The 16,442-nt window shown below is 42.8% G+C and overlaps 1 protein-coding gene across 3 annotated transcripts in view; it reads left to right on the top strand.

Moving 5' to 3' along the window:
* The first annotated feature begins 364 nt into the window (after window positions 1-364).
* The window catches only part of STK39 (serine/threonine kinase 39), a 110,424-nt gene continuing 94,346 nt past the window's right edge, over window positions 365-16,442 (top strand). Inside the window, exon 1 of one of the 3 annotated variants that reach the window (XM_081923438.1) lies at window positions 365-451. Coding sequence is in view for 2 of the 3 variants with exons in the window: in XM_081923433.1 (XP_081779559.1) it covers window positions 5,918-6,146 (229 nt within the window). In the remaining variant the exon portion in view is untranslated. Of the gene's footprint in view, window positions 452-5,381; window positions 6,147-6,590; window positions 6,664-16,442 lie in introns of those variants that run through there. The other 2 variants (XM_081923433.1, XM_081923434.1) reach the window with 2 other exon arrangements.

The following is a 16,442-nucleotide window of genomic DNA, read 5'->3' as shown; positions in this document are numbered from 1 at the left end:
TGCGCTTTTAATAGCTGCATATCAGGCATCTATATTCCTGAACGGCAGCTGTCGAAGCACATTTGGAGCTGTCAGTTGTTTTGATGCCCTCACTGTTTTTTTTTTAATGTCCTGTTTCTTAAAACTATTACCTCCACCCTGGAAAAAAAATACCTCCAGTAATCCTGTCACCTGTTAATTTCTCCTCAGTGAAACACCATTCATTTAAAGCACATGGCTTTACCCAAAGAATCCTGGGGGCTGTTAGCTGCCCCTCATGGAGCTACAGTTCCCAGCACCTGTAACAGACTACAGTTCCCAGGATGCCTTGCGAAACCATGTGCTTTAAACATACGATTGTGGATGTGACCGCTGTTGGTAAATTCACAAACTAGTCATTGGCAAGGGTGGGGGGGGGGGGAGAAGGAAGGCAACCCCAGTGCTACCATAGCATAAGCCACACAGGATGTGGGTGAGTATTGCCCAATTCAAACTAAGGAGGTTTTCACTGCCTGGAAACAGCAGCACAGAGGCAGAAAAAACAACCCTTCACCAATGTTTTCAGTACCACAGTTGATGGCATGATAACTTCTTTAGTCTTTAATAATACCCTGTTTTCAGACAGGGTTCTCTTGCCTGTGAAGAATTTTGCCTTGCTTATGGGCATCTTTTTTTTCTTTTTTCTTTTCAAATCCTTGCCTATGTTATGAGAAAAAAACTGCTCCTTTTCCCTTATGGGGTACCCCAGGCCCATATAGAGTCCTTTTGTAGGTTCTCTATCGGTAGGAGAAAATAACAGAGACCAACCAGAGAATACAGTATTGAGAAGCAAAGCAGCTAGTAAGCCTGATCTTTATTAAAGCTGTTACAACAGGGTGCTCACCGCCACACACGGGGGGGGGGGGGAGGACCCCAAGCCATGCGTGCAAGCCCTTATATAGACATTTTAAATTGCCCCCCCCCCAGAGTCCAAGACCACCCCCAGAAACATCATACATACATCACAGAAGGGCTGTGGCCCAAGACCACCCCCTTAATACATCAGAGAAGGGGCGGAAATCTGGGTGTGTTGTTTCTTCCTGTTTGCCAGGTTACCTGATTGGATTACCTGGGCATCCTGGCCACTCTTGTTATGATAACTACTCAATTCCTGAATCCAGGTCACAGGTCCACACCTTATTCATATATTAAATGTGCCCTTAAGACAGGATTTGTAAAAGAGACAATGGGGAGATTTCCCATTTCCTTTGACCTTGCAGAGAAATATTTGAGGTCATTTTGGGAGAGAAAATGGTTTCAGGACTTTTCTGTGGGTTTCAGACATGGGGTTTACATATTTGTATGTGTTTGCTTGGTACATTTATGTACATTTTATATACTGTATATAAGACCTTAAAATTATTATAACACCTACACAGCAATGTTTCAAGTAGCATCTGCTTCCATCTGCATCTGCACAGCATCAAATCTATTCCATTAACCTCTTTATTGCATGCACGGGGGCTCCATTTGGTCAGTATTCAAGTTTTTTAATTATTATTATCGTTTGTTCTCATCTGCACTGCTGTGGAGTCCGACATTATTTTGATGTAACCTTCAAAATCTGTCAGCAGCATGCAAAATTAAAACAGTTGCTCATATAGTATATGGCACATATTATTATTTTTTTTAAAAAAATGTTCCAAAGGACATATAGCCCCATTTACAAAAGAGGGGACCGTACCTTGGAAAACACACACATTCAAGCTTTTGGTAGCTTTGCGAAATGACAAAAGTAAGAAGACCCTGCTCCGTATTGGTAAGACTAGAAATTCTGTGTTGTAGAGAAAAGTTTTTTTCAATTTAAGTATACAATGGGCAACCCTTGCAGAAATGTTGAGTTCAAAAACAATGGCTGCATTTCTACAGTTGTTGTCATCTCTTCATATAACTGGGGGGATAAAAAACAGAATTCATCTAGTTTGTTTCAGGCTTTTAAATTTGCAATTTTGAAACCACTGCAGCAGCCTTGAATCGTATGCGTATCTGTCAGAAGCTGAGAGAACTACAGGAGAAACCTAAGTTCTTTTGCCGTTCGTTCCACATGTCCAGCTACCTAAAATGTGTTGAAACGGAAGACTATTGCCTTGATGTGTGTAAAACCCATAGCCTGCGCAGATCTGAAAAAGCAAATAAACACAGTGATGTAAAATGGAAAGACTTCCCTGTTACCTCACAGGAAATTGACTGATTCTCAACATCCCACATTTGCTCTCTTCATTCAGAGCTAGATTACAGCCACACTAATAGCTAGGCAGTGGTTTCTACATGAAATGCCATTTCCCCTTAAAGGTTTTTTGGGGGTTATTGGTAAAGCACTTGCATTTGATTTTGTTTTTGAACAGGCATTTGGCATATCAAATATTTTTCTTAGTTCTGTGAATGGCTATAAATGGTTTTGCCAGATCCACAGGGCAATCCTATGCATGTTTGCTCAGAATTAAACCCCACTGTGTTCAGTGGGGGCTACTCCTAAGCGTGCATGAGCCTAAAGTACCAATTCCATGCCCACGTCAGCCCTGCAGTGTAGGATTGCGAGGCACACCTTTTCCTGGGTTCAGAACTCGAGATGCAAAATGACTGGAGAAGACACGCCCTTGAAATTTCATGGGAGGCGTGCAATCCTTTGTACGCTGACCTGAGAGTAAGGTCCACTGAATTCATTGGGCCTTCCTTCCAACCGCACACAGTCAAAGAATCTTAGAGTTGGAAGGTACACCAGGGGTCATCTAGTCCAAGCCGCTGCAATGCAGGAATCTCAGCTAAAGCATCCATGACAGATGGCCATCCAACCTCTGCTTAAAAGCCTCCAAGGAAGGAGAGCCCACCATCTCTCGTGGGAGTCTGTTCCACTGCTGAACAGCTCTTACTGTCAGAAAGTTTCCCCCCTGAATGTTTAGTCGGAATCTCCTTTGTTGTAACTTGAAGCCATTGCCTCACCTGGAGTTCTACCCAGCAGAGCAGGAGAAAACAAGCATGCTCCCTCTTCCATGTCACAGCCCTTAAGTCGACATGCGTAGATTTGAGCCGTCAGAATATACAGTGGTAGCTCTGGTTATGAATGGGATCCGTTCCAGAGGCCTGGCCATATCCCGAAAACTTTGTAACCAGGGGCGCCTTTCTGCACACGTGCGCAGTGCGATTGAGGTACCACTGTATATGACGTTATATGTGCAATTGTGTAACAATTTATATGCTAGGAATAAACAAAGGCAGATTGCTCCTAGAACTCCACAGGCATCTTATATTTTATCAATATTTTTTAACAAAGTTATACTATTTCTTTTTTTTAATTAAATTTTTATTATTCAGTTTTCTTTTTCATTCATTACATACATCTCATATTCATAGCATTTTCTATTCATTCCCTCCTCCCTCCCCTCCTAGGCTTCCCCCAACTTCCGCTTCTGGTTTGTTTCTCCTTTCACCCACCTTGCTACCTCCTAAAATAAAAAATACTAATAGTATACTTATACAATAACATCTAACCTAAAAACATAAAAATGAAAATAAGTACACCATATTATTTCCCTTTCTTCTACACATTTTCTAATACTAATGATGTGAATGTTTATTTAAATCCTGCCATCAAGTCTATACTTTCTTTGTTTCTGCAGATATAATCTAAATGGTTCCCATTCTTTTTCAAAGTCACTGTTGTCTTTTTCTCGTAGTCTGTCTGTCAAAAGTTATACTATTCCTTGTACAGACTTCATCGCCAAATGAAGGCGTCTGCCACACAGTAATATCTTGGTTGCTCGTGACACTTACCCTCTGATCGGGAAAACTTCTCCTCTGATCCTAAAGACATGGCATTTTGTTGATGTTACTCAACCATGAAGACATATGGATAGCTCAGTTGGTTAGAGCATGCTGCTGGTAATGCTAAGGTTGCAAGTTCAATCCCTGTGTAGGATGGCTGACTCTGCATCTGCATCTATATGGTAAGAAGCGCTTTTCTTTATTGTTTCTCATTGCCAAGCCTGTGCCTTGGATTTGGCAACGTGTTCCTGCGTTGACCCTTGTACTTCCTGCAGTGTCTGCTTCTGTATGGTTCCTATTGCGTAAAAGAAATAATAATACTGTGGTAGATTCTCATCTGTGAGCATGGCTACTGCTCCTCCAGCATCTGAGCAGTGGGAAATTTTAAATTCAGGTGCCATAATTTTCCTGAAAATCTTTATTATAGTATATTTAGCACAGCAATGTAATTCAAGTCCTGCAAATAAATAAATTTAAATGAGAGCTGGGTGGGCTGAATGGAAAGAAGATGGAATTAATGGGTGACAATAGGTAGAAAAGGTAACTTGCAAGAAAATGGAATTATTGGAGTGGGGGGGGGGGGTTTAGGGGGAAACGAACACAGTGTGATGTGAATCATCACTTCTTGAAAGTTACGAGTAGGCATGATTCACTCAAACAGAAAATGAGATACACCTACTCTGTCACATGAACAATCTTAAACAGAACTGCCACAAACTATTAAGTTTCTGAATGTTAGCACCAATAAATTTAATGGGGAAAGGTACATTGTCAGAAATGTACATTTGATTTAAAAAATGGCCCACGTGCTGTTAACAACATTCCTAGACTAAAAAAAGGGTTATTTGCATTGTCTCTTATGAAAACAGTGACATGCTGTGCAAGTTTGTGAGGCCTAGGTTTCAAACTCAACATATACAGAGTACTGAGGCTTGTATGGTCGACTGTAATATCAATCTCAAATTTCTGCATAATGTTGGCACTGCACATCTTGCAAAATAAATGCACAATCACATACTAAATGCAAAATCTTCCTTCCATTTTATTGCTGTTCAACTGTGCAAACACTGGAGTTTGCTAACTAGGGGGTGTTCTGTGGCAAAACCCAACATTTATTGTGTGTAATACATTATGTTACAAATGTTAAATGGTCCAGAAAGTAACCTTGTACAGTACTATATAAAGTACACACAGGCATCTTTCACAAGTTAAATCCCCAAACCACAGTGGGCAGGAACCAAGATGAAGCTTTTGTGCTCCGGTAACCTGAGAGGTAATAGTCACCCTGTAGTCCCTTTCTTGCAAACGTTTTGGATTTAAAACGTCCGGCTTTGATTATCCAAGAAAGTTTTTATCCGCTCCTCTGCGACCCACCTTGTGTGCGGCAGGATGCTTAAAGAAGTGTATTGAACAGTCACCGATCTGAATTGAACAGATCAGGGCCGCATGGCAGGGAAAAATAAATGCTTGGTTGGCTCCCCAGTTTTTGGAACCGACGAAGAGTCACAAACCGCATAAAACCGCTCCTCTCACCCATCGCCTTCCTATGCAGCAGAATGCAATGCCTGCTGACTCGGAAGTAATAATAGTAACAAAAAGAAACGGGAAAAGAAACCCTGCCTGCGATGCTCAAAGAGACCTGCTCATTCCCACAACGAGGCTGTGCACTTGCTTGAGAGGAAGTCCCTCCGAAGTCACTGGGACTTGCTTCCGAGTAAGCATGAACAAGAAGAGGATCGGGCCCCTTAAACGTTATTATTGCACCCATCCTCTCGGCGGAGAGGAGGAGCGTTGTTTGCAAACCTCCTTCCCGGGAGGGCTGGTTTTACCCCTCTCTCTTTTCTTTTTGAGCAACTATCCCTCCTCAATATTATGGTTTGTGCCAAGCGGATCAATTCCGGCTCTCGACTGCGTAGGGCTACTCCTGCTTCTAACGCGTGTAGCAGCAGCAGCAGCAGCAGCAGCTCAGCCTCCGCCCCCTCGGTGCGCTCCCTCCCCCACCGCGCGGCTGGCTGGCTGGCAGGAAGGATGGGAAAGAGGGAGGGAGTGGATGAGCGAGCTGCGGATGAGGGTTAAAGGTGCTGCTGGCAGGGAAGTTTGAAGGAGGTCGCCGCCGCTTGTGCGCTCCGGCAGCATCATGGCGGAGCAGAGCGACTCGCCCGTTCACGTCCAGCAGCAGCAGGAGCAGCAGCAACAGCCGTCGCCGCAGCCGTCGCCGCCGCCGCCGCAGCAGCAGCCGCCGCCCCAGCCCCAGCCGCCGGTGCAACAGACCCAGCCGGCGCCCGCTGCGCCGCCCCCGACCCCCGCGCCGCCCGCCGTCGGCTGGCCCATTTGCCGGGACGCCTACGAGCTGCAGGAGGTGATCGGTCAGTGGCGCGTGTAGCAGGGAGCGGCGGCTCAGGGGGAGGCGGGTGGGTGCCGGGGATGCCTCGTCAGCCGGCTTTGGGGCCTACCGGCTTTTTTTCCCTGAGCTTCCCCAGCCCAGAGGCTCTCATTGCGGCGTATGCGCCCGGCACTGCAGTGCCCGATGCTGCAAACTTGACTTCCTCCTGCTTCAGGCACCGGCTCTTTGCACAGCGCCGCTTTCATCTCGCTTCCTCTTGTTGCAACGTTCCGTGATCCGGGGGAGGAGGACGGAGCCCGGCTCGTTCTAGAACACTTAGGGCCGGCTCCCCTGCTTGCTTGCTTGCCTGCCTGCCTTCATTGAGGGGTGGGGCATCAGCACCCCCCCCCTTTGCTCTCTCGATTTCTCTCCCCCACCCCCACCTCGCCTCCCCGGAGTTTTCCCTTAAGCATTGCGGCTTCTGCCGGCCTCCTAAGTTGCCATGGCACTTCTTGCCTTTCTGGCTCCCAACTTTCTCTCTCTCCTGTTAGTGGGGAGATGTAAGTCCACCCCGACCTCCCTGAATCTCTCTTGTCCACCCCCCCGCCCCCACCCTCCAACTCCTTTTCTCCAGGTGCAGCGTCACTCTTGCATCCAGAAACGTCACGTCTATCAGTTTTAGATGACAGTTTTCTGCACATTGCCCTGGCCAAGGGCTTCAGTTACCGCTCTCCTTTCTCTCCCCTCCGTACCATCCGTGCCCCACCCCTTTAACATATTCTTCACTCTTTAAGTAGGTTTCTTTTGCAATGGCATAGCTATTGCTTTAAGTTTTTTTAATGCCAGTGCCCATCTTTTTCCCCTCCCCAGTTTAATAATCTGCTTGTTTGGTGTTGCAGCGATGTTAGCACCATGTAGGTTGGGTCTGTTTCTTGTTTCTTTCACGTTCCCCGAGAAGTTAATTAAATAAGCCTGAGGGGTGACTTGGATGCTATTTGCTGGGCATCAGTTGCTTTGCAAGTCTGGTTTATAGAGAGAGATAACACGGCTAAAGCCTTCAAATGCAACAAAACTCCAAATCCAGGAGTGTCATTGCTTTGTGAGCTAGGCCGCATCCAGCAGTGGGGTAGGGCTGCCTCCAGTATCTCTTGCAGTTGTTTTTAATATTGATGGCCTCAGAACTGCTGAAATGGGCATTTAAAGAAAAGAAAAGAGCAGACTCTCCTTTGGGAAGTTTTGGCACCCCTCTTGTACTTACCGAAATGTGCGTCTGTATTGCATGTGGTCTCCTAAGGACTGCTAACAAGAGAAACCGTATCCTTTTGTCCTTTGGATTTTTTAGTCCTTTTGTCCTGCTGCCTGTCATCCTACTACTTTCTTGGCCTTCTCACAGCCATGGCACTGAAATAGCTGAAGGATGCTGTGCAAGCAAGGTGCCTAAGCTCTCCTCTTTTCTGCTTCTGGAGCAGGGAGGTATCCTGCAGCAGCCCCACTTGTGGATTGCCAGCATCCTCATCGTCCAGGGGGAAGAAGACCATCAAAAGCACCTTGTAAAACTGTCCACTTAACATTCTTCATCAAGATTTTGGGGACACTTAACAGAGTCGCATTGGACTCAGCAGGGCTTACTTCTGGGTAGAGATATAGGACCGTACTTTTCTGTTTTAACTATACGTTCCAACATATAGTTGGCACCAGTTTAAGTTGTTTTTTAAAGATCAGCTCTTGACAGAGAACATTGCAGGGAGAGTAAAATAATATCTTTATTGGGGCCAGTTGATGTTCATTATGTGGCTTCCGCTCAACTTTTCCTCGGAGAGGGATTTATTTTAAAAAGCAAATTAAAACGAGAATTTTTTTCTGGGTGATGGTCTGCCTTGGTTTCTGACCAGTTAGCCTTAGAGACCTTGTGTTGACACAACTTACATTGCAAATGGACACTCTGCTTTTGGAAATAGCTCAGTTGGTAGAGCATGAGACTCTTAATCTCAGGGTTGTGGGTTTGAGCCCCACATTGGGCAAAAAGATTCCTGCATTACAGGGGGTTGGACTAAATGATCCTCATGGTCCCTTGAAATTCTGTAAATTTGTGAAATGTAAGAGCCAGCCATGTCTGGCCATGTTCTCCAAAGACTGCTGCATCATGGTAGGAGTTAAACAAGCCTCTGCAAGAAATCAGTGAATCACTTTCTTAGAGTGGTAGCCTAAGTGTGTTTATTTGGAAGTAAGTTCTATTGAATTCCGTGGTAGTTGTTCCCTTGTCCTCCTTTCCAAAATGCTTAATAAACTTTTTATTAAGTAAGCTAAGCAGGATAAAATCCCATTGACTTTTAAATGAATTGCAGACTGTCTTTATTTAAATCAAGGTGACTTCTTTCTCCAAGAAAACAAAATCTGAATTAAATAGGAAACTTTAGAAAATCAGTGAACAAGCTTGCACATTCCTTGGCTGCCACAACAGTTAAAACATACTGGTTTGTAACAAAAATCTGGCTTTGTTCAGTTTAGGCACATTCTCTCTTGCCACATAGCCCACACACTTTTTTGTGGTATAAAACTTACATTCATAGACTAGGGAGTTGTGAAATGAAGGATTTCTGTTTTGTGCTGCCATCTTAATTCTAAGCAAGATTTGTTTACTAGGAAGTGAGCACCATTGAACACATGTATAGGACTGTACTTTAAGTGCCCCATGCTTTCTATGTATAAGATCTGGTAGTAGAATAGAGACATCAAATGACCATACTGTTTGCAGAACAGCCTAAAGATTCATAGTTTGCACAATAACAAATACAGTACAAAAAGTTGGGTTACCAAGAGAATTGGGCTTTAACTGATTGATAGAGGGTTCTGAATTAACTTTTAAGAGAGCCAGGGTAGATTTTTAATATTTTGAGTCCTTATATTAAATCCAGACTTCATTTAAACCAAATGCTATCCCTTCGAGTGTTGCTTAATAGAATCAAACTTTTAAAAGCAACTATTTTTTTTAAATCTTGGTCCTTTAATTCCGTACTATGACTTGTAGCTTCTTTGTATTATGTATTGCTTACAAAATGAGGAAGATGAAGGCCTAAACTAGGCATTTGAAAATAAGCTTTGGATATGAGCTAAGCATGTTTACCTTTCAAAGAAAAACAAGCAGAAATAGTGCAATCTTGAACTTGTGAGAATAAACGTAACTTAAATCAAAGTTGGATCTTCGCTCAGGGTTTCATAATTACCATATTTTTAAAGAATATTTTAAAATACATTATATTATGCTGATGTTATGATAGGCACTAGGTCGGAAAACCCTAACCAGTGCAATTAGTCGGTTCATTCACTGCAAACATGAGCATGTAAGATTCTTGATCTTGGCTTAGTTTGAAGCCATGGATGTTCAGTACTTATGGCATTTTTATAATACATGTCTCTCTGAGTTGCATTTTTGGAAGGGTGTTCCAGATGGATCTTAATTTAATCCAGAGCAATGCTCCTTTTGAATTAACTTAAGATAAGTAAAAGCAGTGACAGGCCACAAAAAAACCACAGTTTTATTATTGTAGTTGCAAGGTAGTTGTGCAGAGAGTCTTGTAAAATCCTTGTCTTGATTAAATGTGGCTTACCTGCAAGATTGTTTTAAAAGCATGATCGGACTAGTGTAACAACTGTGATTCCTGATGGAAGCATATTTGACAGCTAAAAGTGCCAGAGGAATGGATTTTAACTTTCTCTGGTCTAATCCGGATGACACTTACCTGCTGGTTTTCTGTTTCCTTTTGTGTAATTTGCTTTGCATTCATTTTCAGGTCAAGATAATGTAATCTCTGAATTGGCTCTTAAATGCTTTATACTTACAACAAGAACACACAGTGTGTACCCACTATAGCAGTTAGACATAATTTATTCTAGGTCTTTAGCTTTCTTTGGGGAAGCCCTCATTCTGACAATTGGCTTCAAATATCCCATTGCTGTTAATGGGTTTGAATACCTTACTGGTGCATATCTAGTAGGACTCTGCCTTACGTTCTTTTAACAGTATTAGATAAACTCCTGGAGAATAAGGTGATCAATTGTCTACTTCCTACTCTCTGTTTCCTGCTACTTAACCAATTCCCGATGCACAAGAGAAGAGCTTCCCCTCTCATTCCAGGACTAGTAAGCTTACTCAGAAGTCTTTTATGAGGTACCTCATTGAAAGCTTTTTGAATGTCTTGAGTACACAAGGTCAGCTGGATCTCCTCTATCTATATACACTTGTTGACACTCTCAAAGAACTGCCATGGACTTGGGAGGCAGGACTTGCCCTTGCAGAAGCCATGTTGGCTTTGCTTCAGTGAGGCTTGTTCTTCTATGCTTGGCTACTGTATCTTTAACAATACTTTCTAACAGTTTTAGTTTAGAGAAAAGGTAAGAGATGACATGATAGAAGATTATAAAACTATGTCTGCCATGGAGAAAGGGGATAGAGAAAAGTCCACCCCCTCAATAACACTAGAACTTCTGGACATCTGGCAAAGTGAAGTGTTCAAAGATTTAGGGCTGATAAAAGAAACTACTTCATGCAGCGTAAATTGAACTACCGGTATACGGCTCACGCCAAAAGGAGGCAGTGAGGGCTACCCAACTTGGAGGCTTTGATTAGATAAATTCATGGAGGTTAAGGCTAACAACTATTAGCCAGGGTGACCATGTTTCATCTCCACTGTCAAAGGAGGTACATGCCTCTGAATACCAGTTTCTGGGGACTGCAAGGGAGCAGAATCCGGTTGTGTTTAGGTCCTTCTTAATGCTTCCCATGGGCGTTTGGTTGGCCACTGTGTGAACAGGATGCTGATAAAGCTAGCCTTTGGCCTGAGCAAAGAGAAACCAGAGGAGGAGGATGGATCACTGAGCCCACCATCCCATACACTCTTGAGTACTTTTTGGAAGATGCCACACACACCTCAGCAGGTTTTGTATTATATCCATCCTCTTAAAATTGGGACCCCAGTAGTCCATTTAATAGATACAAAACACTGGTTTTCTGTGTATGAAGGTCTGCTGGCGTAGTTTAGTGTACTGGCAAAAGGGCTACCATGCAGCATCCAAGACCCTTGGGAATCTGGTTGGGAGGTTCTGCTCTCCCTTTAGAAACTGCGGGAAAGTAAGATAGCAAAGGCCTTTCCTTCTTTCATCCTTAGTGGAAACCTTCCTTATTCCCTGGACTAAGCAAAGCTGCTCCTAGCATACTGTTGTCATTGCATCAAACTTGCAGGGTTGAGCAAAGGCGTTCATAAAGTTTCAGCTAGATGAGTTTTGCCCAGCTTACCTATTGCCATAGTTTCCCACTTTAGTAGTAGCTCTTTGCCCTGTAGTTCACTATAGTTACTTGAGGAGTTAGTGATTTCGCTTGTGGATTAAAGTGAAGCCTCCCAGGGAGCTGTTAATACAGTTAGCAAACCAGCAGGTTACTTGCAGCTTAAATAGGAGGTAACAGCATTTTTCTATTTTTAGGCTTTGGTTAAACACTCAGGAGTGACTTTAAGGGGGCGGGAAGAGTCTATTAGCTCCTGCATTCAAGCTATTGCTTCTTGGCCAGTATATCTGAATTGCTGTATATACCCTGAGCTTCAGGCTTGACAACTGGCATTGAGGTCCCAGCCTTTCAAGCAACATCTGTTTGTACACAGGCAAGAGTTCATTGTGAGTCGCTTTACTCATGCAAATAAAATTAAGCACATACCTGTGCACATACCTTTTTCTGAGGGTGCAGTTCAGTTCAGCTTCCTGATTATGTCAGCATATTTACATGAATAAAACATACCACTCTAACAAACATCAACTTGGTTTTACTGATTATTTTAAAAGCCACTATCCTTGTATGGAGTCGTTCCCCCAAGTTTGTGAGACTGCTGTACACAAAAGAACAAAGGGCTCCTATGAGAGCTATTTGAGGGTTTTTTCTTACTTCTGTTTACATGTGGCTGTTTTTGATAAGAATGCATCTCTCAGTTTTCCCTGCCAAAGGAGGATTATGTTCATTGATGAAAAATGTATGAAGATTTTCTGGAATTCTCCACTCTGTAGAGGAGGATATAGTTGTTGCTTTGCAACTGACACAGGCATCCTAGGAAGAGATAGCTCCGGTCTGCTAATGATCCCATGAAGAAAAAGTTAAGGAGGTCTGTGCCTCTTTGCCTTAATGTAAGGATGAAACTTCCTTTGAGAATTATACAAAAGCAGGAGTTCACAACTGAAGTAAGCAGCCATGTTGGCCCGTCACACTAAACCATGGTTTAATACGATATGCAGGAGCAGTGTGCAACTCATACCTCCTTCCACATGGGGGCAGGATTTTGGAAGCCCTTGCCTCCACTTTGCCTGTGGGGTTTGTTGGTTTGTTTTAATGGTGGATTATACTGTTGTGTTGTGCGACTGTTTTCAGTACAACTACTTTTAGTCTGTTTGAATTGTATTGTATGTATTCTGTATATTTCTGCTGTATTAATGCAAATTGCCTTGAGACCTTGTGGTAATAATGTGAACACATAAGGGAATGATAATTTGCCGTTTGTTGTGCTGTCCGTACTTTACCTTTAATTATGGTTTGTTGCAAACAAGTCTGCTTCAGACCATGGTGTCTTTTTAAACTATGGTCAGTTTTATGTCAATGGCCATTCTGTGTCCAGATAACACGGCAAGCTGTGATCAGGCAGAATAAACATTTAATAAATGATATAAAAGCTTAACAGTGGAAGCAAAAGCTTCTGAACTTCTACTGATAGTGTGGGAAGACACAAGGAGAATATGCTAGCCCACAGGTTTTTGTAGCTTGTTCCTAGTCATGCAGCTTGGGTATTAAACCATTTGAGAAATATGAACGTTGCTATCTGCAGGCATGACCTGAACGGCAGAATGTTAGTTCGTTCATTTTGTGATGGCTGACACTGCCAGTGTTTTGGTGTTGGATCACTCTGTTAAGGTCTTACAATAATAATCTAGTTATGTAAACACTTAGTTCTCAGGTTTATTACTTTAGCCTTGCATATAGTTGAGGCCCACTGTGTTCCCCTAGGCCAGTGCTTTTCAACCGGTGTGCCATGGGGTGCCTTGAATGATGGTCAGGGGTGCTGTGGGCAACACTGGCCTCTGTCCCTCTTTCCTTCCCACCCTCTTCTGATGCCCTCTTGCATTTCTGCCTCCCAAAGGCTCCCACAGCTGTTTGTTGCAGCAGCCGTGGCTACAAGCTCCCCAGGGAAATGGTGCCTCTGGGGCTGGCCAGGGAGTGCTTCCCTGACCCTCTGTGGCAATATGAGGAGGCACCTCTCTTTGGGGCAGGGGGTGCAGCTCAGAGAACAGGGGCAGCAGCTGTGGCTGCCCAGAGGACTCCTAAGGAGAGGGGAGAGGAGAGGAGGTTGAGGGAGGGTGTTAGAAGGGTGAGAGGCTGCCAGCTCTGCAGGCAAGGGGTGACATAACTGGGTTCCAGAGCCCCACAGGGGTTCCGCAGAAAGAATGCAGTTGGTCAAGGGAGCCGTGGACTCAAAAAGGTTGGAAACCTCCGCTCTAAGCTTTCCCCCCCTTCCAGTTAGAGTCAGGGCCATGAATGGGAGGGAGAGTTGTAGATGCTGTTGCCAAAGTACTGCTATATTTCTCCAGCTATAGGAAAGTGCTAAAAGTGGCATGGAGGATAATATGGTTGTGAGAGACTGGGCAGGTACAAGTATAATTATTGACTGTTGCTCAGATGAGCAGGTAGTCTTGATTCCAAGCACGTTGCATGGTGGTGATATAGGTCCTGTTGCTGCTACGGCCATCTCTGTTTTGAAGAAAAACATGTATGTGGGGTTGGTAATCTGGATTAGATGGGTAAAGGAAACAGAAATACGTTCATAGTTCAGAATTTTGCCCATTAATCTGCTACAGCCTTTTTTTCCTCTTTCTCAAAGGCAGGGCATTTTTGAACTCTTGATTTCCCCTTCCTGTGGAGCCTTGCATGAAGATTTACCTGAAATTGTCATGTAACACCATCTTTTTCTTTTTAAGATGGGAGCAAATGTCTCATGAAGAAGATCGGAAGTTGCATCAGATCCAGTGATCCACCCAGCTCTGCATCATTTGCCAGTGTTTCCCAAACTTGGGTTTCCAGATGTTTTTTGGACTACAGTTCCCATCATCCCTGAGTACTCATCCTGCTAGCTAGGGATGATGGGAGTTGTAGTCCAACAACAGCTGGAGACCCAAGTTTGGGAAACAGTGAATTATACACGGACTAGCAGTGGATTGCCAGGCTTTCAGACACAGGATTCCCTCGCATCCATGTAGCGTTAAAAACTCAGATATATTCGTTACTGTAATTGCAAAATGGTTACTTAAACCTAGGTTACGGTCACCACAATAGAATGCTTAGATGCCCTTTTTTTTTTGGCAGTGGAATTTATTTTTATTTTTATTCATTTCATTTCAATACCACTTTATATTAAAAATAATAATCTCAAAGCGGTTTACAACAAATTAAAACACCAAACAATCCAGAATAAAACAAATTCGAGCGCCAGGGAAAATATTTCAGATCCTCCTCAAAGTCACAATTTGCTTTCCCCGTATTTTTTTTTATCTACTTAATTTATATAACTGCCCCATAGCAGAAGTACTCTATGAAACCAATGTGGTGTAGTGGTTAGAGTGTCAGACTAGGACCTGGGAGATCAGGGTTCAAATCCTCACTCGGACATGATGCTCACTGGGTGACCTTGGGCCAGTCGCAGCCTCTTAACCCACCTCACAGGGTTGTTGTAGGGATTAACTGAGGAGCAGGGTGAATCCCGCACTCTTTGGAAAAAAAGGTGTGATATAAATGCAATAAATAAGCTCTTCTGCTTACCTGCAAAAGAAAGCTGGAGGGGCCAGCCAGATGGAGATGTCAATCACCAACCTGGTATCCAGAGATCTCCACGTGGTCCCAATTGAACCCGCGCCAGTCACAAAACTCGCCTGTCATCTGGGGGATTTCGAACCTTGCCTATGTGGAGATGATGGGGACTGAACCTGAGACATCTTTGCATGCAAAACAGATGCTCTGCCATCAAGTTGCAACCCTTTCCCTTCTCCTGTAGATGTCAGGTGGCAAGTCTTCCGAACTTGAAACCCTACCTGAACCCGAAAATAAAGTCGCCAGACTAAGTGGTGGAAATCTCAGAGTGGAATTGCTTGGTTGGGTGCACATTTGTCTTAGTTTTGCTACAGTTCCCAGAATAGTTTAATAATCATTCCCTCTTCCCAGAGAACTCTGGGAATTGTAACTCTCTGAGGGGAATAGGGTTCTCTGAAGAGCTCTCAGCAGCTCCCAGAATTCCCTGGGGGCAGCCAGGACTGTTAATAGTAGCATCATTGAGCACTAAATGATGGTTGTGAGTGTGGCCCTAGTGAGGACTGCATGCTTTACTTGCATCTTGGTGCAATTGTGTGAATAAAGCCATCCATATGACCAGTGTTGTTGTTTTTTTCCTGGGGGAAAAGGTAGGGGAATGCACCACAAAGTTTGTTTGTTGTGGGCCTAGTCACAGTGCCACTACCTCCTCGGGCAGTGGCTAAATGTAAGATATGATTAATAAAATCAAGTAGACAACAATCTGGATTAGAAATGGCCACAACTTTAGTGATTACAGATTATAGGTGAATTTTGACTCAGGCATTGGGTATATATCTGTTCCAGCCCTGCCACCCGACAAATAATTATTTATTATTATTTATTATTATTAAATCTTTATTAATTTGAATTAAAAAATATCCAAACTCAACGACATTTAATACAGACGCAAAGCGAGAAAATAAAGATGAAAGAAAATAAAAAGAGAGAAAAAGAGAAAAGCAAACAAAAAACATAATACTATGCATTTCATATATGTAAATACCATATCATACTGTATTTACAAACTCACAAAAAAGAACAAAAACATTACTGTGAATTAGCTAAAAAAGACTTCCAAATATTTTCATTTACTATATCTATTCTTTCCTTTATAATGCACAGTCTCAAATTAACTTAACTATTTTCGTAAGTCCAAACATAATATCATTTCCACCTTTTATTTACAAGAATCACTCTAGTTCTGCCAGGACATTCTTCTTACAATATTTTTTTAGATATTCTTTAAATATTCTCTATTCTTTATATACATTCTGTTTCTATTGATCTCTTACTCTCCCTGTCATCTTTGTTTTGTTTTGTTTTTTAATAATATTTTATTAAGTTTTAGGAATAACAACAAGCAGAAAAAAGAAAAAACACATACACAAAAATATAAAGTTACAAAATACAAAAAATACAAACACTTAACTTATAGAAAAAGAAAAAAAGAAAAAAACAAAACACACT

This window comes from Podarcis melisellensis (genome assembly GCF_964234715.1).
Source record: "Podarcis melisellensis genome assembly, chromosome: 1".
In the NCBI taxonomy this organism is placed as follows: Eukaryota; Metazoa; Chordata; class Lepidosauria; order Squamata; family Lacertidae; genus Podarcis; species Podarcis melisellensis.
Note: the sequence above shows the minus strand (reverse complement) of the source record. Positions and strands in the feature narration are given on the sequence as shown.